This window comes from Pecten maximus, chromosome 2 (genome assembly GCF_902652985.1).
Source record: "Pecten maximus chromosome 2, xPecMax1.1, whole genome shotgun sequence".
Classification (NCBI taxonomy): Eukaryota; Metazoa; Mollusca; class Bivalvia; order Pectinida; family Pectinidae; genus Pecten; species Pecten maximus.
In genome coordinates this window covers 44,965,726-44,991,008 of record NC_047016.1, presented here as the reverse complement: position 1 = coordinate 44,991,008, position 25,283 = coordinate 44,965,726, and the positions used below count along the sequence as shown (strand labels likewise).

The window sequence follows — 25,283 nt, the reverse complement described above, 5'->3', positions numbered from 1 at the left end:
ATCAATATTTTGGTACATACTAAATAAGATTTTTCTTTTCAGTGTGAGACACTTGCACGACAAAATGGCGGCACAGGGTAGGCGAACGCATGGCATTGAATCTTTAATATCGTGCTGTTGTCAAAATCTCCCACTTAACTTTAGTTTTAACTCCCTAAGTAAAGCGTTATGCTTGGTCTGTCATAAAATCGTTATATATACAGCAATACCTTATCGTCTACAACGAAAACACGAGTACCATGTGGGAGCACCGTGGCACTTCCACAAGGCTATTTCGGACGACAGATCGGGATTGCTCTATTTCGATTACGCACTCAAGACAGTGAAATCATAAGATTTGCCTTATACTTCAGTCACACATATGCTCCACGTTTCGATTTTTTAAAAATAGACTGAAGATGTTCCCTCTGGTCTTCAAGTGCTTCATTACACTTGTACAGAGAAAGATAAGAGAAATAACTAAACGGTTTGTAGTAATCAATGGTGAACCCCTCCACAAATGTTTTGATGTGACATATTTGTTAAGGGATGTTTACAGAAATATTAAAAACAGATATTTCAATCTAAGATTATTCAGATTAGATCAAATGACATAGTGCAAGTGTTTGGAACCCATCAAAAGTAAAAGATATACGAGATATAGAACTCATTGAAAATGTGCAGAGAAGGGCAACAAAACTGATCCCTGGATTTAAAAATATATCGTACCCGGAACGGCTACAACGGTTAAATCTCCCGACGCTACAGCACCGTAGGACCAGAGGAGATATGATTAACGTTTTTAAGATAGTAAATAACATATACGATAGTAGAATAACTCAAAACTTTTTCCAAATGGACAAGATGAGTAGAACCAGAGGTCACGATAAGAAAATATTCAAAAAGCGATGTTGTCTTGATGGGATCCCCGAGGAAACAATTTTTTCAGTTACCGAGTTATTGATTTATGGAATAGCTTGCCACAAATTGTTGTCGATGCTGATTCTGTCATAAAATTTGAAATAATGTTAGATGATCATTGGAAAAATAAACGTTATTATTCATGAATGTACAGGAACTAATATAAAGCCATTAATTACATAGGAAATATTTATATTATACTATGTATTGATATTGATATGGATATAGAGGCTACAAGCCTGCGTCCATTATTTATGCTAATAAATGCTAATAAATAATTGTAATCAAACTAGAATTCAGAGAGCTTATCTAAACTATTTTTTTGTGAGACAGTTACAAAAATATTAATTATATATAACTAGTGTTCATCTATGTCGTGCCAAGCTTGTTTTTGTTCAAATGTCATAATGATCAAAATAGCGTTGCATTGATAATTTTCATGATAATATAAAGTTTTTTATATTCATGTAAAACCATATATAAACTCTTAATTTGAGCTTTTTCACATTGTTTTTTTTTTTACCAAAAACAAAAAGCCTGGCACAACAAAGATATTAAAACACTAATTCAATGATATTAGTGTAACTGTTTTACAAAAAAGCATTTTAGATAAATATAAACTCTTTGAATTCTTTAGTTTTACATTACACACAAAAAGGTGTGTAAGTTAACCATACATAGGTAGTGTGTAGCTAACAAATGTAGACTTATTCCAGCTTTGTCTTGACACAGACAACCTGGTTACCTGTGCACGTGTGTTGCATTCAGACCAATCATTTGTCAGCTAGGCAATTTTTCTCAAACATACAAAAGTTTTTTGCCAATTATGACACCAGTTGCAGTCAGTGAGGTGCCAAATCTTTGTTATGGTTAGTGATCATGAGCAGTCATTAACCAACCCATGCCTCGCATGTATTCCTATAAATAGCCGGCAAGCTAAAATGATACCTGTCAATGGCCTTTAACTATATATAGTGAACTTAACAAGATGAATAATTTTAAGGGTTCTAGACAGGGTTTTCAAGATAGGTTTCCTTACCCCAAGGCTATTTTTTATCAATACCATTGGGAGACTGGGCAGGGAGGTCGAGTCTGAAACTGGGAAACTCTTGAATAATCGGGAAAGTTGGCTTAATCTATGATCTATGATTTAGATCTGCCATAAGCTAATTATAAGTATGTAAAAAAGAACTGAAATTGAACCTTCATTTTTCTGAAATATATTTGCAGTGTCTTTTTCTTAAGAGTAAATTTTGTGTATAATCAGAAATTTGTACACTGCAAGACAAAATATAAAATGTTGAACTGTAGCTATAACCATATTTGTTTATGAAACTAGAGTTGGGATAATAGGATATGAGTCAAAATTTGTTACATTTTAACATCTGTTATTTTCCTTATGGTTAGGCATTTAGATGTCTAGTCATCATATGTAGCAGGCCTTTGGAGTCAAATTGCTAAAATGACTATTATTTAGTTTGATGGAAACAATGGGAATCAAACCTGCAACTCTCAGCTTGCTGGTCTGCTGCACTACTGAAATTTCCCTTTATGTGAAGCTAGAAGGCGACCATCCTTTTATGTGAAGCTAGAAGGCGACCATCCCTTTATGTGAAGCTAGAAGGCGACCATCCCTTTATGTGAAGCTAGAAGGCGACCGTCCCTTTATGTGAAGCTAGAAGGCGACCATCCCTTTATGTGAAGCTAGAAGGCGACCATCCCTTTATGTGAAGCTAGAAGGCGACCGTTCCTTTATGTGAAGCTAGAAGGCGACCATCCCTTTATGTGAAGCTAGAAGGCGACCGTTCCTTTATGTGAAGCTAGAAGTTGACCGTCCCTTTATGTGAAGCTAGAAGGCGACCATATCACTATTAACAATTTAAACCTGAAACACATACATGTATATATAAAGGGGATAGCTGTTGTGTGTCTGACTCTGTTGCTTATTTTCATTTTGAGCTGTAATGTTCCTACTGATATATGTTCTAACATCAATTGTGTGTTTAATCAATATTAACTTGGCCGGTTTATTTGTTTTATAACAATTCATCTTTTTATATTAGGGAAGAAGAAACAGAAGATGAAGGGCACCAAGATGGCCCTGACCGACTTCTTGTCGGATGACAAGATCGGCAATCAGGACTCACCCGGAGGATCCAACAGCTATGAAAGGGGTGGCTACGGAGGGCGAGACACGAGAGGTTACGGAGGAAAGGTAGACAGTTGGGCTGCTGAGATGGATTCCTTAACTATGGATGGTGAGTTTGTGTATGAAGAAGCCATGCATGCTACCATGTAGTGAATGTACAATAAACATCGAATATTGCAAAATTAACAGGGGTTCATAATTCAAAATGTGCCTTGTAAGTAATGGCAGAAAAAATGTTTAACATGCTACAATTTAAACTTAAGCTTAGTATCCATTACAGTGATAAATTAATTACTATTGTTAGGGAGATAGCCGCAGGGCTTTTTCTGAGGGCTTTCTGGGGCCATTAATGGGCCCCATTCTCAATTGGAATTATTTCAATTTAAAGCCAAATTCCCAAAAAAATCTTTCTCAATTCACCAATTTTCTTCCCAAAATGGGACAAAAAGGACCCTTCCCAAACCAGTGAGAAAAAGCCCTGTACATGTTAAACCATAAGATATAAGGAAACGAAAGTAGAATAATTTTAATCAGTCCTGATCAAATCTAGATAAACTTGAAAATGGTAGGATGATTGGTATGCCATACCATAACATCCAGTGTCCATCGCCCAGTGTCCGTCGTCCCTCTGTCTGTCAATATTTGGCTTTTTCATCTGATTGAAATTAAACAAAACTTGGCTGGAAGCATCTCTAAGTGGTTGACATTTAAGATTGTACAAATGGTGAGGTTGACTTCCCAGGGGCCTAAGAGGCAGGAAACTGAGCAATGAATATTGCTCATATTTGACTGGTAGCTTCATATTGGGTTAGGGGTTAAAAATTGTATAAATGGCTGGGCTGACCTCTCGGGAGACTGAGGGATGGGACCAAAGGGGCTGATTTGGCTAAATTGATAAATGACTTCTTCTCTGTAACTAAGCATTGGATATTGCTCATATTTGTCTGGTAGCATTGTTATGGGGTGGGGATTCAAACTTGTACAAATGGTGGGGCTGAACCCCCGAGGGCCTTAGGGGTGGTGCCAAAAGGGAATAATTCCCAATAGGGTAGGGATTCAAAATTGTACAACATGAGGGGCGGGGGCCAAAGGGGTCAATTTGGCAGTATTGATATTAACAGCTTCTATATATGTAACTAAGCAATGTATGATATTTATACCTCAGTGGTACATCCCTGGGTGGCTGGGATTTAAATTCATACAAATGATGGGGCTGACCCCCAGGGTCCTGAGGGATGGGGCAAAAATAAATCAATTTTCCTTTATTGCTATAAACAACTGGATGACCCTTAGGGGGCTGAGGAGTGGGGCCATAAGGGAGCAATTTGACGATATTGCTATAAATAACTTTTTGTATTTTTGAAGAATACAGTCCTGGTGGTAAAAATAGGCTGAAGTTTCTCCCTATCCTTAGGGACTTTGTTTCTTTATTCTTTATCATATATATTTGAAACTTTGTTATAAATATATTTGAAACTGTTCAGATCACCACCCTATTATTACCGTATAAACATTGTTGTGCATGAAGAAATTTTCCCTACCCCTAGGGACTTAGTTTCTTTGTTATATATTTGAAAGTGTTTAGATCCCCACTTTATAACCATATATAGCATTGTTGGGCATGAAAAGATAGATAAAATAATGATGTAAAAATAGGCCCTCAGGTCTTTCCCCACCCCTAGAGACTTTGTTTCTTTGTTATATCTTTGAAACTGTTTAGATCCCCACCCCATAGCCATATATAGCATTGCTTGACATCAAACGACATCCTGACATGAACATAGGCCCTTTCCCCTGAAGATTAAAAATTAGTTCTTTGTGGTACATTCAAAGTCACGGGGGTCAAATGTGTTAAAATCTTTAAACAATTATTTCTCAGTAGCCAAGAGATTCTGAGACCTGACATTGGGCCAACAGTGTGCTGATATGAAGGACTACATAATGAATTTATGTGAATAAACCTAGCTAGATAGTCTACTCTGATATTTGAATAAGTGGATATCGGCCTAGAATCTGCATAAATGGGTTAGATCAACTTCAAAGTATTCATTGCTCTAGAAGCAGGTAAGTCACTTGAAAAAATTATATTCTATACTTCTTCTACTGTATTTCAGATATGGGCGATATGGATTATGGCAAACCAATGATCGACCGCTCCAAGCTGCCAACAGCCCCAAAAGCATCACGAGGGCCAGATGTAGACATGTCTAAAGTACCAAGTAGTCCTCCTTTTACTGCCTTCATAGGAAACCTCCCTTACGAGGCATCTGAAATGAGTATAGAAGAGTTTTTCCAAAAATTAAATGTAAGTCATATAAGCACACATGCCTGAAGGTTTTATGCCATGTTGCATCGTCCATTTGGATGGATCCAGCATCAACTTTTTAAAGATCATTTGACCCGAAGGGTCAGGATGACCTATATATAGTCATTGTGCTTCATCCGTCGTCGTCCACCGTGCGTCTTGCATAAACTTTTCACATTTCAAACTTCTTCTCAAGTACTTACTACCAGTGGGATTCAGCTGTAACTTACTTGAAATGATCCTGAGATAGTCCCTGACCCTATCTTGAAAAACATGCTTTAAACTTCTCAAGTTTCTCTGGTGCCATTGAGCTAGAAATTGGTGAGGATGTTAAGTAAGGCGAGCCAACAAAAGTGCAATTATGGTTTTCCTGAACAACACCTATTTCAAACTTATTCTCAAGTTCCACCTGTTGAATTCAGCTTTAGCATACCTGAAATGATCTTGAGATGGTTCTGACCAAGTGTTGTTATTTTTGGGCTCCGTTCCACTGGTACCACTGAGCTGATAATTGGTAAGGATTTTAAGGAAGGGGAGCCAACAAAGTGTTTTAAGCTCATCTGGCTCTAAGGTAGTCCTGAACGCCTGAATGGATTTTGATAAAATTTGGTCTGAAGCATATTGGATACAGGAGATCAAATGTTGTTTAAACAGAGGGTGTGGCTTCCCTGGGGCCAGAGGGGCAGGGCCCAATAGGGAGAAATTGAGGTTAATCCTTTAAATCCCTATAGCTACTAGTCCTGAATGCCTGAATGTATTTTGATGAAAGTTAGTCTGGAGCATTATTGGGCAAATGAGATTTAATGTTGTATATATGAAAGATGTTGCGGGCAGGAGAGAAGGGGGCCCAATAGGGAATTATAGCAACAACAAAAACTTCAAAAATCCTTTTTTTTTTTTTCATGAATGACAGCATTTGGCTTACATGTAGTTTGAAGAATTGTTAGGAGAGGCAGTTCAAAAGCAGGAAAATATTTGAAATATCACTTAAATTAAATTAAGAGTATTTTGCCATAACAGTTTAAAGTTTGTCTTGAAATGTTTCTTTTAATAAAATATCTGTATGAAGAATGAACCTTTGACTACTAATGCTGCACAATGTGACATGAATCTATGGATTTATTTTACAGGTTGTGAATGTACGTCTACCCAATGATGGCGGACGCCTGCGAGGATTTGGATATGTAGAGTTTGCTGATAGACAATCTCTAATTGATGCTTTGTCTATGAATGATGAGGTAATTTTATCATCATCTGGATGTACAATTATTGTTTTACAATAGAATGTTTTTCATGTCTAACACTGTGTGTTATGTATACAGTCAAACCTGTGTATAAAGGACACCTAAAGGACAACGCAAAAGTGTCCTTTATAGAGAGGTGTCCTTTATATAGACACAGGATACATGATACAGGGTATGGGATACATATACATAGTACATGTACCATGTATCCTGTACCATGTATTGTATACCTGGTAATTTTCGCCCCCGTTTAATTTTGCCATTTTGGGGTAGCAGAATTTAAAGCTGACAGTTAAAAAGCATCCAATTGAGATTAAAAAAAAATACATGTACAGATTTCCAAAAATCGTTTCCGAGACATTCCCCTGTTATGGTAGTGTCGTATCTAAGGACGGGCCATGAACTTGGAATAACTGACTTCCAATATTCAAACGGGTGGCTAAATCGTTTTAAAGATGGCAGACAAATGGCGATAACCGCTATGGAAAGTTATGACTAATTATACTTACAATGTATTGCCGTCCTACTGAAACCCCGTTGTACCGCCACCCCTGTTATACCGCCAAAATCGGCACTGGACAAAAGGTGGCGGGTTAACGGGGGACTACTGTATATACCTTTTTGAGAAAGCGGCTGATTCTTAGGTGATCATTTATCTGTAAGTATATTTTACATTTCACTACGCTATACTGTTACTGAGTATGTATACTACAATATAGTACTACTGTCTGTTGATGTCAGATAACAGTTAAGGGCCTTGTTGATTCTTTTTGAAAGTTTTAGTAAAACGGCATGTCATCTTCTCTTTACAGACCATGGGTGGACGTCAGATACGTGTAGATTTAGCGGGACAGAATCAGCAAAATGGTTTGTAAACTTTCCCTGGTAAAGTGGAATATCTCAAAACCAATCATGCATGGTAGATAAATATTTGGTCGGTTTAGAGAGGGCTCCATTTATTTTGGTCAAAGACAGTCCAATTGCAAGTCAATAATGAATATCACCTTATCCTTCTTATTCTATTTTCTATTCTTTTGTTTAAATATTTGGACTCTTTAAGAAATAGTATTTTGACCAGTCAAGATCCAGAGATAATATATTGATAGGATGATGTTTGATATCTTTGAAAAAGTTTATCCTCCCTGATATTTCAAAGTCTCCCCCAGATACATTTATGATGGCTATCATATTTGTATCCTCCCTGATATTTTAAAGTCTCCCGTGGACTTTTTTTTGATAACACAGCTGTTATGTAAGAATGCCAGACCAGGTAACCAATAACTACCTTTACAGTTACCCCAACACCTATGTTTGGGTATATGGTCAATTTCCTAGCTGTCTGAGTTATATTTTCCCGATAAAGTTATAAATAAGACATCAGGTCAAAGGGGGATACAAATACTATAGGGGGGATTCTTTTCTGGATGGGCAAAGATGTCTTGGGACATATAGGTATAGTAGGTAAATAGGTACATATCACCTACAACTAGAGGGACATTAGGATTTACTTGTGTATTAATCAAAACGGTAAAGATGGAACAATACATCATCAAAGCTGTACAGTCTCATTACCATCAGAAAGCTAGAAAGCCAGAGTTATGCATCTTGTTTGCATGAGGCCCCGAATGGGTTATTTTTCCAGCAGACAAATTTGCATACGATAAGGACAAGTATTCACGCACCATGTATTATCAGTTTAGGGAAGTTCTACTGTATATTAAAGAAGGATTGATTCTGTACATCACCATTTCGATTAGTGCACTGAACAAAGTATTATTCTTTGAAGAGTTCTGTGTTATTATGAAAAGGTTTCCATTTCATTCACACTATAAACATTCAATAGAAAAATGATCTTCTAAAATGCATCTGTATCAGATGATTGTCAATATTCCTTAAACATGATAATACTAAACAACATTCATTTCATATTCTATTCCAAATTATATGATGCAGTTAGTGTTAGGAATCTCCAAAATGATTGAGTTAGTGTCGGGAATCTTCATAATGATCGAGTTAGTGTTAGGAATCTCCAAAATGATTGAGTTAGTGTCGGGAATCTTCATAATGATCGAGTTAGTGTTAGGAATCTCCAAAATGATTGAGTTAGTGTCGGGAATCTTCATAATGATCGAGTTAGTGTTAGGAATCTTCATAATGATCGAGTTAGATTTAGGAATCTACATAGACAAATGTATGCTGGCTTTGTTTGATGATTGCTTATGGGAAATTTAGCTTTGAGAATGTTTATCTACCACTGGTAACATAACCTTGCCTTAGAGAATGTTTATCTAATATCTACCACTGGTAACATAACCTTGCCTTATTCACAGATCGAGGTGGAGGTGACAGAGGCGGGTTCGACAAGCGAGAGAATGATGGCCCAGACCGAACAGAGAGTGACTGGAGACGAAGAGATCCTCAACAAGACCATGCACCTAACCCAGGTAAAACTCATACATAACTTAACAGACCAAAGGGCAAGTGAGCTTATGCCATGGTTTGGCATCCATCATCTGTCTGTCTGTCTGTCCAGCCATCTGGCTTTTTTCTTTAAACAAATTCTTAATAACAAATGAGGCACAGAGACCTCATATTGGTCCTGTGGCATGCTGGGTTGAAGGGCTACCAAGTTTGTTCAAATTAACAACCTTGATCTACATTTAAGGTCACAAGGATCAAATCTGCTAAAATATTCTAACAACTTCTTCTCAATAACCAAGAGGCCCAGTGACTTGACTTTAGGCCTGTAGCGTGCTTGGGTGAAGGGCTACTACGTTTGTTCAAATGAATGACCTTGAACTTTATTCAAGGTCACAAGGGTCTAATAGGCTAAAATCTTCAAACAACTTCTACTCAATAATCAAGAGGCCCAGTGGCTTAACTTTAGGCCTGTAGCATGCTGGGGTGAAAGGCGACTTCGTTTGTTCAAATGAATGACCTTGACCTTCATTCAAGGTCACAGGGGTCAAATAGGCTAAAATATTCAAACAAATTCTTCTAAATAATCAAGAGGCAAGGGACTTTATTTTAGGCTTATAGCATGCTGGGGTGAAGGGCTACCAAGTTTGTTGAAATGAATTACCTTGACCTTCATTCAAGGTCACAATTAGGCTGAAATCTGTAAACAACTTCTCAATATCCAAGAGGCCAAAGCACTTGATATAGGGCCTGTAGCATGCTGGGGTGAAGAGCTGCTTCCAAGTTTGTTCAAATGATTGACCATGACATACATTCGAGGTCATATGGGTCTAATAGACTGAAATATCAAGTCATCTTCTTCTCATTAACCAAGAGGCTCAGGTAGTTGATGTTTATCTTGTAGGATGCAGTTTGTTCAAATGAAAAACCTTGACCTACATTCAAGGTCAGTGGGTCTGATAGGTTAAAATCTTTGATCTTCTCAAGTGGCCCAATGAGTTGATATTGGGGCTTGAGCATGCTGGTATAAAGGGTAACCAAGTCTGTTCGAATGAATGACCTTGACCTACATCCAAGGTCACAGCAGTGAAATAGGCTAAAAATTTCATCAAGTTCTCAATAACCAAGAGGCCCAGGGCCTATAGCATGCTGGGTTGAAGGGCTACTAAATCTTCAAATGAATGACCTTGACCTACATTCAAGGTCACCGGGGATTTAATAAACAATTATTTCTGGAGCCAAGAGACTCCAAGACCTGATATTATGCCTTTAGTATGTTGGAATGAAGGACTAGAAAAAGTATTGACATGAATGAACTTAGCCAGGTGAGTGATAAAGCCCATTGCGCCTCTTGTTTATGAGAGATTACATTACATATGATTGTTGAATTGTGGTGTTTTGATATTGAAGAACCTGATCGGAGCAGTGCACCGGGCCGTTGGGGCAGCAATCAGGATGATCGAGGGCCACCATCAAGAGGAGGCTATGAAAACGACAGAGGGGGCTTTGACAGAGGCCCACCAAGGGGTGGTGGTGGTTTCAGCAGATATGAGGAGGCACCAAGCAGAGACAGATATGATGATCGAGGCTCCTCGAGGGGCTTTGATGATCGGGGGCCCCCTAGGGGTGGCAGTTATAACAGAGATGACAGAGGATATGATCGCTATGACGACCGTGGAGGGCGGGATGGTGGTTATGGAGGTAATAGAGGCAGAGGTTATGGCAGATATGATGATGGCAGAGGTCGTGGAGATCGAGGCTACGACAGAGGTGAGCTGTTATCCTCCGATTCTCAGCTCGTTGCTCACCACTTGCTCCAAATTTGTAAGGTAATGCTTGAGGTTCACCAATTTAAAGTGCCCGGACATTTCATCAGACAAGAGTCTGACCAGCTTTTGTCATCTTTAATTTCCTAGAATGATGTTCTTCTGAACAAGAAGGCTGAGACCATTTATGTATTGTAAATATTTCATGTCATTATTTAAGTCAAGCATGTTCAAATAACTTCTAAGCAAAAAAACCCAGAAGAGTTAACAAATTAGCATGCTAATTTTCATATGCTTCATGGCATGGAGTTGTCTGTCTGTCCTTCCGGCGCAAACTTTTGTTTGTCAGATTTCCTACATATTTCGACCCCTCTTTTCAAAACATGATATCAATTATGGTCATGATATGAAGTTGTGTTTTCCTGAAAAGTATTTGAAGCAGCCATTTTTTACTTTTGATCTCATTCATTGTTAGCCCATCTGCCAGGAGGGCAAGTGAGATGCTGTGGTGCGTTGTCTGACCGTCCCTCCGGCCATCCATCTGGCGTCAACTTTTCCATTAAAACAACTTCTTCTCAATAACCAAGAGGCCCAGAGACCTAACATTAGGCATATAGCATTCTGGGATGAAGGGCTACCAAGTTTGTTCTAATAAATGAAGTTGACCTTCATTCAAGGTCACAGAGGTCAAATAGGCTAACCCTTTAAAAGACCTGATATTTGGTCTGTAGCATGCTGGGTTAAAGGGCTACCAAGTTTGTTCAAGGTCACAGGGGTCAAATAGGCTAAAATCTTTTAAACAACTTCTTCTCATAACCAAGAGAATTGATAATGGGTAAGTAGCATGCTGAGGTGAAGAACTGCCAAGTTTGTTCAAATGAATGACCCTGACTTACATTCAAGGTCACTGGGGTCGAATAGGCTAAAATCTTTAAACAACATCTTCTCAATAACCAAGACTCCCAGGGACTTGATATTGAGTTATATGTTTATGTATAAAAAGGATCACTGGATAGCAGGTGAGCCATTCGGGCCCATTGGGCCCATCTTTTTTTCTTTTCTTTATTTTTTATTCTTCATTTATTTCAGTGTTTGATTTCACCAGATATCTTTGTGCCTTTGCTTTTATAGGACCATGTATAAGCAGCATTTGATCAAACAATTCTTGATACGTTTCCATATACAGTTTATACGCTGACGACAACAAGCTGAGATTAGGGTTCTCCAGTTTGTTCAAATAAATTTAACCTTGGCCCATTTTGAAGATCACACAGCTATATACATAGTAGAAAAAAGCATATCAATTTGCATGTCACAAATATTGTGGACAGAATTATGCAGTGTATTGAAAAATGTACAGAACCTTGATTAAATAATTTTGTCGTGTGTTATAGATGGCGGTAGACGTGGCTATGGATCTGGATATCGTAATGATGACCGAGGTGGATATGATAATAGGTATGGGGGCAGGTGGGTGTCAATGTAGGCACATACACTAGAATCCTGTTAAGTCCTAAATCTTCCTCTATACACTCTTGAATCTTGTTGAGTCCTAAATCTTCCTCTATACACTCTAGAATCCTGCGAGTCCTCTAAATCTTCCTCTATACACTCTAGAATCCTGTTAAGTCCTAAATCTTCCTCTATACACTCTAGAATCCTGTTAAGTCCTAAATCTTCCTCTATACACTCTAGAATCCTGCGAGTCCTAAATCTTCCTCTATACACTCTAGAATCCTGCGAGTCCTAAATCTTCCTCTATACACTCTAGAATCCTGTTAAGTCCTAAATCTTCCTCTATACACTCTAGAATCCTGTTAAGTCCTAAATCTTCCTCTATACACTCTAGAATCCTGCGAGTCCTAAATCTTCCTCTATACACTCTAGAATCCTGCGAGTCCTAAATCTTCCTCTATACACTCTAGAATCCTGCGAGTCCTAAATCTTCCTCTGTACACTCAAGAATCCTGTTAAGTCCTAAATCTTCCTCTATACACTCTAGAATCCTGTTAAGTCCTAAATCTTCCTCTATACACTCTAGAATCCTGCGAGTCCTAAATCTTCCTCTATACACTCTAGAATCCTGCGAGTCCTCTAAATCTTCCTCTATACACTCTAGAATCCTGTTAAGTCCTAAATCTTCCTCTATACACTCTAGAATCCTGTTAAGTCCTAAATCTTCCTCTATACACTCTAGAATCCTGCGAGTCCTAAATCTTCCTCTATACACTCTAGAATCCTGCGAGTCCTAAATCTTCCTCTATACACTCTAGAATCCTGCGAGTCCTAAATCTTCCTCTGTACACTCAAGAATCCTGTTAAGTCCTAAATCTTCCTCTATACACTCTAGAATCCTGTTAAGTCCTAAATCTTCCTCTATACACTCTAGAATCCTGCGAGTCCTAAATCTTCCTCTATACACTCTAGAATCCTGTTAAGTCCTAAATCTTCCTCTGTACACTCAAGAATCCTGTTAAGTCCTAAATCTTCCTCTATACACTCTAGAATCCTGTTAAGTCCTAAATCTTCCTCTATACACTCTAGAATCCTGCGAGTCCTAAATCTTCCTCTATACACTCTAGAATCCTGCGAGTCCTCTAAATCTTCCTCTATACACTCTAGAATCCTGTTAAGTCCTAAATCTTCCTCTATACACTCTAGAATCCTGTTAAGTCCTAAATCTTCCTCTATACACTCTAGAATCCTGCGAGTCCTAAATCTTCCTCTATACACTCTAGAATCCTGCGAGTCCTAAATCTTCCTCTATACACTCTAGAATCCTGCGAGTCCTAAATCTTCCTCTGTACACTCAAGAATCCTGTTAAGTCCTAAATCTTCCTCTATACACTCTAGAATCCTGTTAAGTCCTAAATCTTCCTCTATACACTCTACAATCCTGTGAGTCCTAAATCTTCCTCTATACACTCTAGAATGCTGTTGAGTCCTAAATCTTCCTCTATACACTCTAGAATCCTGTTAAGTCCTAAATCTTCCTCTATACACTCTAGAATCCTGTTAAGTCCTAAATCTTCCTCTATACACTCTAGAATCCTGTTAAGTCCTAAATCTTCCTCTATGCACTCTAGAATCCTGCGAGTCCTAAATCTTCCTCTATACACTCAAGAATCCTGTTAAGTCCTAAATCTTCCTCTATACACTTTAGAATCCTGTTGAGTCCTAAATCTTTCTCTATACACTCTAGAATCCTGCGAGTCCTAAATCTTCCTCTATACACTCTAGAATCCTGCGAGTCCTAAATCTTCCTCTATACACTCTAGAATCCTGCGAGTCCTAAATCTTCCTCTATACACTCTAGAATCCTGCGAGTCCTAAATCTTCCTCTATACACTCTAGAATCCTGCGAGTCCTAAATCTTCCTCTATACACTCTAGAATCCTGTTAATCCTAAATCTTCCTCTATACACTCTAGAATCCTGCGAGTCCTAAATCTTCCTCTATACACTCTAGAATCCTGTTAATCCTAAATCTTCCTCTATACACTCTAGAATCCTGCGAGTCCTAAATCTTCCTTTATACACTCTAGAATCCTGCGAGTCCTAAATCTTCCTCTATATGCTCTAGAATCCTGCGAGTCCTAAATCTTCCTCTATATGCTCTAGAATCCTGTTAAGTCCTAAATCTTCCTCTATACACTCTAGAATCCTGCGAGTCCTAAATCTTCCTCTATATGCTCTAGAATCCTGTTAAGTCCTAAATCTTCCTCTATATGCTCTAGAATCCTGTTAATCCTAAATCTTCCTCTATACACTCTAGAATCCTGTTAAGTCCTAAATCTTCCTCTATACACTCTAGAATCCTGCGAGTCCTCAATCTTCCTCTACACATATATCAATTTGTTTAGTGATATCAAATTTCATACATGTATGACTTAATTTGCACAAAGTGTAATAATTATGTAGCATTTTATATAGATGTGTTGATCAGAGATCAGACTAGTTAATCTCTTGTATTGTTGATCCTCATAAAATTATTGAGCATTTTAGTGTTATTGCAGGAGTAAATTGTTACTACCTACTTTGAGAAGTGTTTATCCAACTTTGTAGTGAACACCTACATTGACTTTTGCAGGTATGACAGAGGTAGCAAGGAGCAAAGTCAAGGTAAGTGTGGAGTACTGTATAAGGGTATTTTAACATCAGATAGTATCATGCTAGCAGAAGAACGTAATCAACCAAAAATTGAAAGAACTCTCCAATAATCGTTAAACCTGTAAAAGTAATGAAAAATGTCCTGTCCATGCAGGGTCTTGGGCAAGTCCATCAACTTAGAATATTTTCAGGTATTTTAAACATGATGCAGAGTCATAAGGTAATATAGAACAGAAGTTCCTTGTAGTTTACCAAGTCATGGCATATAAAATCACGAAGTCTGAAAACTTAAATTTATTCACCAAAACAGGGATATTAATTATAGGTTCGCTCGGCAGTCCATCTGTGTCAGTCCATCACTGTTTCCGTGCAATAACTGCAACAAATGTTAATGGATTTCCGTCAAATTCTAATAAGGTTTTATAGTCTTAAGGGCTCAGCCAACTTTTGCCCGACTTTATTTGAATTTATTTGGAACAGTTGTTAACAGATTTTCTTCGAACTTGATAACAAGGCTAAATACCTTAAGGGCTAGTTCAAGTTTGATTGCCACTTTTTTCTGACTTTATTTGATGGAGTAATGGCTCCTTGATTTACTACAAATGTTGGTTACCGTAAATATTGGCATATAGTGCGTAGGTACGTTTTTGAGGTTCATTTTATAAAAGAAAATCAATTTTGTTTATGTTTAACTGCACGGTAGCTGAATTCTATAGCATAACACCGGGATAGGAATCTGTGAGTTATCAAAGCTACATTACAACATTTAATTGGAATCACCCGTCAGATTTGACATATTGAATTGACTGGTTGTTAACATTATACTGTGACGGGCCTAGTCAGCTTGCAAATTGGAGCAGTCCCGTCTACGATATTTGTGCAAACAAAATAATTAATCCTTCCCTCAATTACCTTGGGATATATACAAAGCTAATAGGCCCAATTATTGCAAGATTGACTTGTAAACTGAGTACAGTATGCTAGCTAATGTAACACTGGCTGCCATTTTGTATGTGGAAACAATTCTGCTATCAGTGTGCTGGTCACTACTTTTTATATCAAAAGAAATAAATATTTTGACTTGATAAATTTTATAATGCAGACGATGAATTAGAGCAGTTTTAACAGTCATATTGTAACTTTATAGGGCCAGTGGGTCAGTGACTGCCCACAAGATCAAGGCATTAGTGTTATCCCTACCGAATTGCGCATGCGTGCTGTTACAGCTTCCGTAAATAAACAAGTTGAATGTTATCAGTTTCTGGCAAAGCTCTGGATTTATAAGGTGATTTATCTAGAATTATAACTAAGTACTGATATATCATTTCAAGTTTTGCTTGATGTTAATTGAGTCATTATAAATCGTTTTGGACCTGAATATGGTGACTTGCTCAAGTGAGATTGCAAGTGCGTGGAACAGGTGTGTGGAATATGTGTGGCTCATGATCGACCAACAAATCCACGTAATTGCTGATAGATATACAAAGTTTTTCTTTGATTATTTGTTCAATATTTACTTGCTTAATGCTTTATATATCTAAGTATTAAATCATAATCCTACTGTCGAGGGAAATGATAACAAATCTCTCACATTCATGACATCCATGCATCTGACCGGCAAACGCTTGTTCCTTTATAGTGTGTTGCAGATTTTTTCACTTGTCAAATTTTGAAAAAAAGTGTGCACTATACGCCAAAATTTACGGTATATATTCAAAATATAAATATACCTGAGGGAAGCATTAAGTGAAAAACAAAAGTATCGGGGTAATTTTTTGAACTAAAAAACTGCATCAGTTGTTGACGAGTTTCAAAATGTTGCACTTTTTTCAGAGGGTCCTAAAGAGAGACCAAGGCTGAATTTACAACCGCGTACAAAACCGGTAGAGGAGCCAGTCAAGGTGGCGGCTGTTCCAAAGCCCAAACCTGCAGAAAATAGGTAAGGTTGGATCTTGTAATACACTGGAATGGTGTACCTTGGTGTACATATACCGTATTATATGATGTCCTCAAAATTGATTGTAGTGGTTTTGGTCTCCAAAATTCTCAAATTCTAAAAGAAGATTATAATCAAAATATTTTGTTGTTTTTTAAACTCACATTTTTTTGTTTATAAGAATCCAGAGTAGAATGGGTGTCATTTCCTTATATGGAGACCATTTCACCAATTCTCCATCTATAATACCACTTCCGTGTTCAATCCAATATGGTTGACATCAAAACGTTCCCTTCAAACACATACTCATCATTATCAACAAGGTATCAACGGCATTTGAGATACTACATTGTATTATGGTGGATGCTGAAGGGTTATATGGTCAGGCTACATGTTGGGAGATATTAAGCTGCGTGTTGGGAGATACAGTACTGTAGGCGTAAATATCTGTGGTCAGGGTGACTGATCATAACATTGACACTAATTTCCAAATACCATACGAAAACGGTCAATAAATCAAAACACAAATGATAATTCTTGTTGCTATAGATAGATAGATTTAGTGCATATTGGAAAGTTGGCATAAATTAAGTCACATAGTCCTGCCAGTATTGTAACTACTGTTGAGATCTTCCCATAAAAAAAAAAGAAAAAGAAAAAAACTGACAAATTTTACTTTCATCCTTGAATAATATCCAAGATAGATCAGCTTACTTCCAATTTCATTGAGGATCTTTCAGAAACACTGTATACAATCATATCAAAATGTTTCAACATTACTTGCAATTAATTCCTAAATCTATATCAACCAATTTATCAACTTTGCATCAAACAATAATGTTCGTTTGCACTACTTCCAGTACTTTGATATGCTGATGTAATTGTTTTGTTTAATGTTCACTAATAATTACAAATATCTTACAAATACGGTCCACCAAATCATACATGGATGAAAGTGTTCAGTTTTAATACTGAATTCAGTATTTTGGAAATATTTTCTGCCATATATGCTTATATCAAGTTTTGACAAAACCAGCTATTTCAGTATTTCAGGAACCGGGACACTTTCACCCATGCATATATGAAAATCATTTATTCTAAGGATTATATTTTGACAAAGAAATCTAACATGTGACAGGGAAACTTTGGATTGGAAAGCGTTCATATTTACAAAGTGTTTTATCATCCTCAATAGGTCAGCTTCTATATTTGGGAGTGCCAAACCTGTTGACACAGCAGCTAAAGAAAGAGAAATTGAAGAACGACTAAAAAAGAAAGAAGAAGAATACCGTCGAGGTTATGATGATGAGAAAGAAAACAGGAACTAGTGAGTAAATCAGTGGAATTAAAAAAAAAGTAAACTTTAATCATTTTTAGCTCACCTCGTCCTAAGGACTGATGAGCTTATGTCATGGTGTAATGTCCGTCGTCCGTCAACATTTCCTTTAAATCCCTAAAAAGTCCTGAATGCCTGAATAGATTTTAATGAAATTTGGTCAGGAGCATAATGGGCCTAAAGAGATCTAATGTTGTATAAGCAGAGGTGTGGCTCCCCTGAGGCCGGAGGGATGGGGCCCAGTATGGAAAAATGAGATAAATCCTTTAAATCTGTATTAGTCCTGAACATTTGAATGGATTTTGATGAAATAAGGTCTGGAGCATTATTTGGCAAAAAAATGTCTAATTTTGTATAAACAGAGGTGTGGCACCCCTGGGGTTGGAAGGGCAGGGCTCAATAGGGGAAATTGAGGTAAATCATTTAAATCCCTACTAATCATTAAAGCTGACAGTGCAAGTTAAAAAGCATCCAATTGAAATTAAAAAAAAAAAAAAAATACCTGTACAGATTTCCAAAAATCGTTTCCGAGACAATCCCCAGTTATGGTAGTGTCGTATCTAAGGACGGGCAGACATTTTTCTTTTTTGTTATGCGTGGATACAACCAAGCCGCCGCTGCTATAAAAGGAACGTGCTTCGTCACACTCGCATTCACTCTAACTTCAGGTGTTGACGGTGACACACCTGTATCTTCTACACTATATCTGTACACCACGTGACCTATAACTGTATTCGCGAACGACACCAAACAGAAGCACTTACCTGTAACTTGAGCAGAAAGATGGTCAGTGTCTCTCAATTATCTTTCAAATCTTGTTGAAAATAAAATCTCCAAATAAATGCTTGAAAATGCATAACGAATTAATCCCAAATACTCTATCCATCTTCTCACGTGTTTTTCGTGGGTGCAGCCATTTTCATAACAAGTAAACAGTCCGAGGAGTTCCGATTTTTACTCGTATCCTACACTAGCACTCCTCGGATGTTTTCCTTTTGTCTACACTACACTAGGGCTGTTGTGCGGTTTTATCACGTTTTAATTGCGTTATGGCACGTGCACAAATAATACATTTGTACGAAGACACGGAACATATTTCGATGGAAACTATGGATATAATGATGTAACAGTTGTAAAGTTGTTCTTGCTGCATATCCCACTGGAAAGACTCAGGTAGGAATTTACTCATATTTACTCTGTTTATAATTTCATTAGGTACATGTTTTGTTGGGGCCCAAATAGTTTGTGTTGTCAATACTTTCTTTTCTTTCTTTTATTGTAAAATAAAATATATATGTATATATATATAAAGTTACCTCTTCAAATTCCATATTCAAGTTCCGTAATGTGAACAAAAACTCATTTGCGTTTGTATTGAGAACGTATACTATGTATAATGGAGAGATGTGTCGCTATGCGCGTGTATCGATAGACTGATACTTGTCTCAATGAACGCACGCGCTTTTATAGCGGCTCGTATCTACGCATTACAAAAAACAAAAATGTCTGCCCGTCCTTAGTTGGGGGATGTCTCGGAAACGATTTTTGGAAATCTGTACATGTATTATTTTTTTTAAATCTCAATTGGATGCTTTTTAACTTGCACTGTCAGCTTAAGTGCCTGAATGGATTTCGATAAATTATTTGTTTGGAGCTTTATTGGACAAAGGAGATCGTATGATGTATAAACGGAGGGTCCCCTGGGGAGTCCATTTTGAGATGTATGGGGATACAACCCCCCCCCCCCCCCCCCCCCCCCCCCCGAATAACAAATGTGACAGGGAACACTGCTTAATTCAACTACTAGTCATGCTGCCCATATTGGCTATGATATTTCATATTTCAAGCGTCCATTACACTTAGTTTTACTTCACAGTTTTATTAGGTCATCTGACCCGAAGGGTCAGGATGACCTATAGTCATCATGTTTCGTCCGTCTTCGTGCGCCGTTCGCCGTCCGCCGTGCGTAAACTTTTCACATTTCAAACTCCTCTAGAGTTCCACCAGTGGGATCGAGCTGAAACTTGCCTGAAATGATGCTAGGATGGTCCTGACATAGTGTTGTTATTTTTCGGGTATGTCTGAAATCCAAGATGGCCGCCATAACCACCATTTTGAAAACACATTTGAAACTTCTTCTCAAGTTCCACTGGTGAAATTGACCTGAAACTTGCCTGAAATGATCCTGGAATGGTCCTGAGGAAGTGTTGTTATTTTTCAGGTTGGTCAGAAATCCAAGATGGCCGCCATGGCAACCATCTTGAAAAACACATTTTAAACTTCTTCTCCAATTCCACTCATGCCATTGAGTTGGAAATTGGTGAGGATCTTAAGGAAGGAGAGCCAACAAAGTGTTGTTATTTTTTGGCTTCGTAAAAACTTTTGACATGGCAGCCATGGTGGCCATTTTGTAACATGATTGTGCAATCATGGTTTTCCTGAACAACACCTATTTCAAACTTCTTCTCAAAATCCACCTGTGGGATTCAGCTGTAACTTACCAGAAATGATCCTGAGATGGTCCTGGCAAAGTGTTGTTATTTATTGGGTCAGTCAGAAATCCAAGATGGCCGCCATGGCAGCCATCTTGAAAAATACATTTTAAACTTCTTCTCCAGTTCCACTCATGCCATTGAGCTGGAAATTGGTGAGGATCTTAAGGAAGGAGAGCCAACAAAGTGTTGTTATTTTTTGGCTTCGTAAAAACTTTTGACATGGCAGCCATGGTGGCCATTTTGTAACATGATTGTGCAATCATGGTTTTCCTGAACAACACCTATTTCAAACTTCTTCTCAAATTCCACCAGTGGGATTCAGCTGTAACTTACCAGAAATGATCCTGAGATGATCCTGGCCAAGTGTTGCTATTTCTCGGGTCAGTCAGAAATCCAAGATGGCCACCATGGCAGCCATCTTAAAAGACAAATTTTTTAATTCTCCAGTTCCACTAGTGCCTCTGAGCTGGAAATTGGTGAGGATGTTTTGGAAAGAGAGTCAACAAAGTGTTGTTATTTTCCGGCTTCGTAAAAACTTTGACATGACAGCCATGGTTGCCATTTTGTAACATGATTGCACGATCATGGTTTCCCTGAACAACACCTATTTCAAACTTCTTCTCAAGTTCCACCAGTGGGATTCAGCTGTTACTTACCTCATATAACCCTGAGATGACCAAGTGTTGTTTATTTATCGGGTCAGTCAGAAATCCACAATGGCCGCCATGGCTGCCATGACCATTAGTGTGCCACTAGACTTGCTACTGAGTATGTATGCTACAATTGTACAAGGGTCTTTAGAGTCAGATGACCGTTAAGGCCCCTGGGCCTCCTGTATCATTATATGTTCTAAATTTTGCTGTTTTTGCTCTTTTACAATAATGTTCGTTTGCAGTACTTCCAGCACTTTGATTTACATATGTTAGGCATTGATAGGCAAAAAAAAATAAGAAAAAATATTCATATTTTGTTAAAGATGTAATCAGATACATATAAATGATTATATAAAATATTGTGTAAATGTTTTAATGACAGCCACAACAACTCCCAGCATGTCAGTCACAGTGGGCCGGGACGGACCAGACATGATTCTACGGAGAAAATGGAGGGACGACAACGTAGACTTAGCAGTGGCAGTAGTGGCAAAGGCCGACCTGGTGAGTTTTAACAGTTACTGTATGTTAGTCAGGGTATGAGACAGAATTATTGTAATGTAGTATACAGTCAAACCTGTAGCGGACACCTGTCCATAACGGACAGTTCCAGGAATCCCCAATGAAAGTCACGATATAAATATCATGTATATAGCGGACACCTTCCTAATGCGGACAGCGGACACTCATTTTTGTCTGTTAAGTTGTTAAAATTCAGTATAACGAACATGTGAAGCCATAGCTGTGTTGTTATTTGTGTGTAAAAAGTTCATCCAGCCATCGGTCTGTTCATCATTCACGGATTGGTAGAGAAGTTTTATGAGGTTTGCAAATAGAATTTGTGAATTATTAAGACATTTTCTCACTTGGACCAGATTATTTTAATGAAGGTTTAAGATTGTAGGACATAGTAAGGAGTTGATTATACTTAACCCAAACAAAGATCTCTTACATCTGTGGAAATTCAAAAAAAAAAAAAAAAAAGACATACTGTTGATGTTTGTGGCAGAATAACAAACTTTGTCATTTTTGTCATTTTCTGTATTAAATCATGTAAACACCTTTGAAATATTTACACTATTTTTCATTGAATATTATATAACCTAATTTCTAAAACAATGGTTTCTTGTAGGTCCCCACCCAATCACATCACCGTCAAGGTCCCGACGGGACAGTGAGATATCAAATAACTCCTCGGAGGTGTTCATGGGGGGTGAAGATAGTAAAGATGCTCCCAAGAGTCCGGTGTCAACAACACAGCGCGAGGAAGTTAAGCTGGTCCCTGCTCCTCCACCCCCTGTGAACATCTGGGAGAAACGAAAGACAGATGGTCCAAATACAACCACATCACCTCCAAAAAGTGAATCTAAGTCAGCACTCCCACCCCCACAGACAGAGGTAGGCTTACACACTGCCACCCCCACAGACAGAGGTAGGCTTACACACTGCCACCCCCACAGACAGAGGTAGGCTTACACACTGCCACCCCCACAGACAGAGGTAGGCTTACACACTGCCACCCCCACAGACAGAGGTAGGCTTACACACTGCCACCCCCACAGACAGAGGCTAGGCTTACACACTGCCACCCCCACAGACAGAGCTAGGCTTACACACTGCCACCCCCACAGACAGAGCTAGGCTTACACACTGCCACCCCCACAGACAGAGCTAGGCTTACACACTGCCACCCCCACAGACAGAGCTAGGCTTACACACTGCCACCCCCACAGACAGAGGTAGGCTTACACACTGCCACCCCCACAGACAGAGGTAGGCTTACACACTGCCACCCCCACAGACAGAGCTAGGCTTACACACTGCCACCCCCACAGACAGAGGTAGGCTTACACACTGCCACCCCCACAGACAGAGGAAGGCTTACACACTGCCACCCCCACAGACAGAGGTAGGCTTACACACTGCCACCCCCACAGACAGAGGTAGGCTTACACATATAGACATACAAAAGAATTTAGGTCAGTTAGGCTGTTTTGTATAACAAATGCAGAACAAGTTCTAAAACATTGTTTTAATCACTTGAATAGGCCCCATTGGAATTGTGCCAGGTCCCGGTGAAAAACCATGTGGTCAGACAGGTGATCCCCCCAATTAGTTTTTGAGTCCAATTACTACTGTACCACTGGACCACCTGTAAGGCTAGTTCACCAATTAACACATATATACGTTATTATTAGCTCACCTGGTCCGAAGGATATCATGGTGCAGCATCCATCGTCTATTCGTCTGTCCTTCCATCGTCCGACATTATTTCCTTTAAATCCCTACTTGTCCTGAAAGCCTTAATCAAATATGGAAATTTGATCAAGAGTAATATTTGACAAAGTAAATCTAATGTGTAAATGGAGTAGGAGGGATGGGGCCCAATAGGGGAAATTGTGGTAAATCCTTTAAATCGCTACTTGTCCTTAACGACTTAATGGATTTTGATGAAATTTTGGTCTGGAGCATTATTAGGCAAATGAGATCTAATTTTGTTTAAATGGACGGTGTAGCTCCCTTGGGGCCAGAGGGGAAATTGAGATAGATCATTTAAATACCTACAAATCCTGAATGACTGAATGGATTTTAATGAAGTTTGGTCTGAAGCGTTGTTTGGCAAAGGAGATCTAATTTAATAACAGCGAGGCTCTTGTGGGGTGGGAGGGGCAAGGCTCAATAGAGGAAATATAAGTAAATCTTTTTAATCACTACTTGTCCTGAACCACTGAATGGATTTTGATGAAATTTAATCTGGAAAATTATTGGGCAAAGGTAATGTATAAATGTAAGATGTTGTTCCCTTGGGGTCTGCCTAACAGAGGAAACGTTGCAAAAAGAGTAAATTAATAAAAAAAAACCTCTAAATTCCTTCTTCTTCTTGAAGAATGACAGGATTTTGTTTAAATCATAGTTTGAAGATGCAGTGAAAAAGGTAGAAAAATAATTGTGATATAGCTTAATGTATTTTTGCCTTGATAACCGAAATATCCTTGTGAAAGTTGCAGGCCCTTTTGTTTGTGTCCAGATCCTTTGATATAGTTGATTATGTATTTAGTTGAATGCTGCCTTAGATATCTATTAATGTGTGACTGTATTGTCTTTCAGACATCACCATCTGCTCCATCTGCCTGGGGGCGGGGCCGCCACATTGATGGACATGCTGAAGACGCCCCAAGCAGTAATGCATGGGCCAAGAAGGCTCATGACAAACCACATGGTACGTCTCTTGTTAACGTTCATCATTTTCAAATCATTACGGATTATGAATATATTACTGATTTATCCGATAATAGTGGAGACAATCATGTTACTAAGGAATGCTGTTTTATTGTCTTTTAAAAAGCTGGCTTTGTGGCAAAATAATGATGTCTCGCCATAGATTTTAGGCAGACATAGTATTAGTACTGGTTCTTCTTCTGATTCTTCTAATGAGTTTTTGTTCAGAAAATAACTTCTGAACTGTTGAAAAATGTTCATGAAACTTGGAGGATACTTGCATCCCCTAAAGATGATGTGCAATACACTGCAGTAAGGTCACTGTGACCTTAACCCCAAGGTGCTAATTTTTCCAAAATTTCTTGTCTCTGGGCGATTTCTTTTCAACCTTTAAAGACATCTCAATGAAACTTGCTGTATAACTTAATCACCCACTTATGTAGTGCAGTGCACTGTCGAAGTAAGTGAGTTTTGTACATGCCATAACTTCTTCACTGTTGAAGATATCATGTGAAATCTTGCAGTATACTTGCATTACCTGAAGCCAATGACATTATGTGCAATGCAGTACCTATGATCACCTTTATCTCAGGGTCAAAATGCATATTTTTGAAATAATTTCTTATCTGGCAATAACATTAAAACCATTAAAGTACCTTTATCACCCCACTGACAAAGTGCTGTGTGACTTGACCTACATAGTAAGAGAGAAGAGGACACATGTTTTTATGTGAACAGTACCTAAACATCAGT

At 38.3% G+C, this 25,283-nt stretch overlaps 1 protein-coding gene across 4 annotated transcripts in view; it reads left to right on the top strand.

The window, feature by feature from the left end:
* Positions 1-53: 53 nt before the first annotated feature.
* The window catches only part of LOC117322224 (eukaryotic translation initiation factor 4B-like), a 33,118-nt gene continuing 7,888 nt past the window's right edge, over positions 54-25,283 (top strand). Inside the window, exons 1-14 of one of the 4 annotated variants that reach the window (XM_033877005.1) lie at positions 54-77; positions 2,964-3,158; positions 5,164-5,354; positions 6,485-6,592; positions 7,411-7,465; positions 8,929-9,042; positions 10,427-10,717; positions 12,177-12,240; positions 14,872-14,903; positions 16,725-16,830; positions 18,023-18,154; positions 21,694-21,815; positions 22,444-22,709; positions 24,420-24,531. In XM_033877005.1, the coding sequence (XP_033732896.1) occupies positions 65-77; positions 2,964-3,158; positions 5,164-5,354; positions 6,485-6,592; positions 7,411-7,465; positions 8,929-9,042; positions 10,427-10,717; positions 12,177-12,240; positions 14,872-14,903; positions 16,725-16,830; positions 18,023-18,154; positions 21,694-21,815; positions 22,444-22,709; positions 24,420-24,531 (1,801 nt within the window). In that variant the 5' untranslated portion in view covers positions 54-64. Of the gene's footprint in view, positions 78-2,963; positions 3,159-5,163; positions 5,355-6,484; positions 6,593-7,410; positions 7,466-8,928; positions 9,043-10,426; positions 10,787-12,176; positions 12,253-14,871; positions 14,904-16,724; positions 16,831-18,022; positions 18,155-21,693; positions 21,816-22,443; positions 22,710-24,419; positions 24,532-25,283 lie in introns of all 4 variants that reach the window. The other 3 variants (XM_033877004.1, XM_033877002.1, XM_033877001.1) reach the window with 3 other exon arrangements.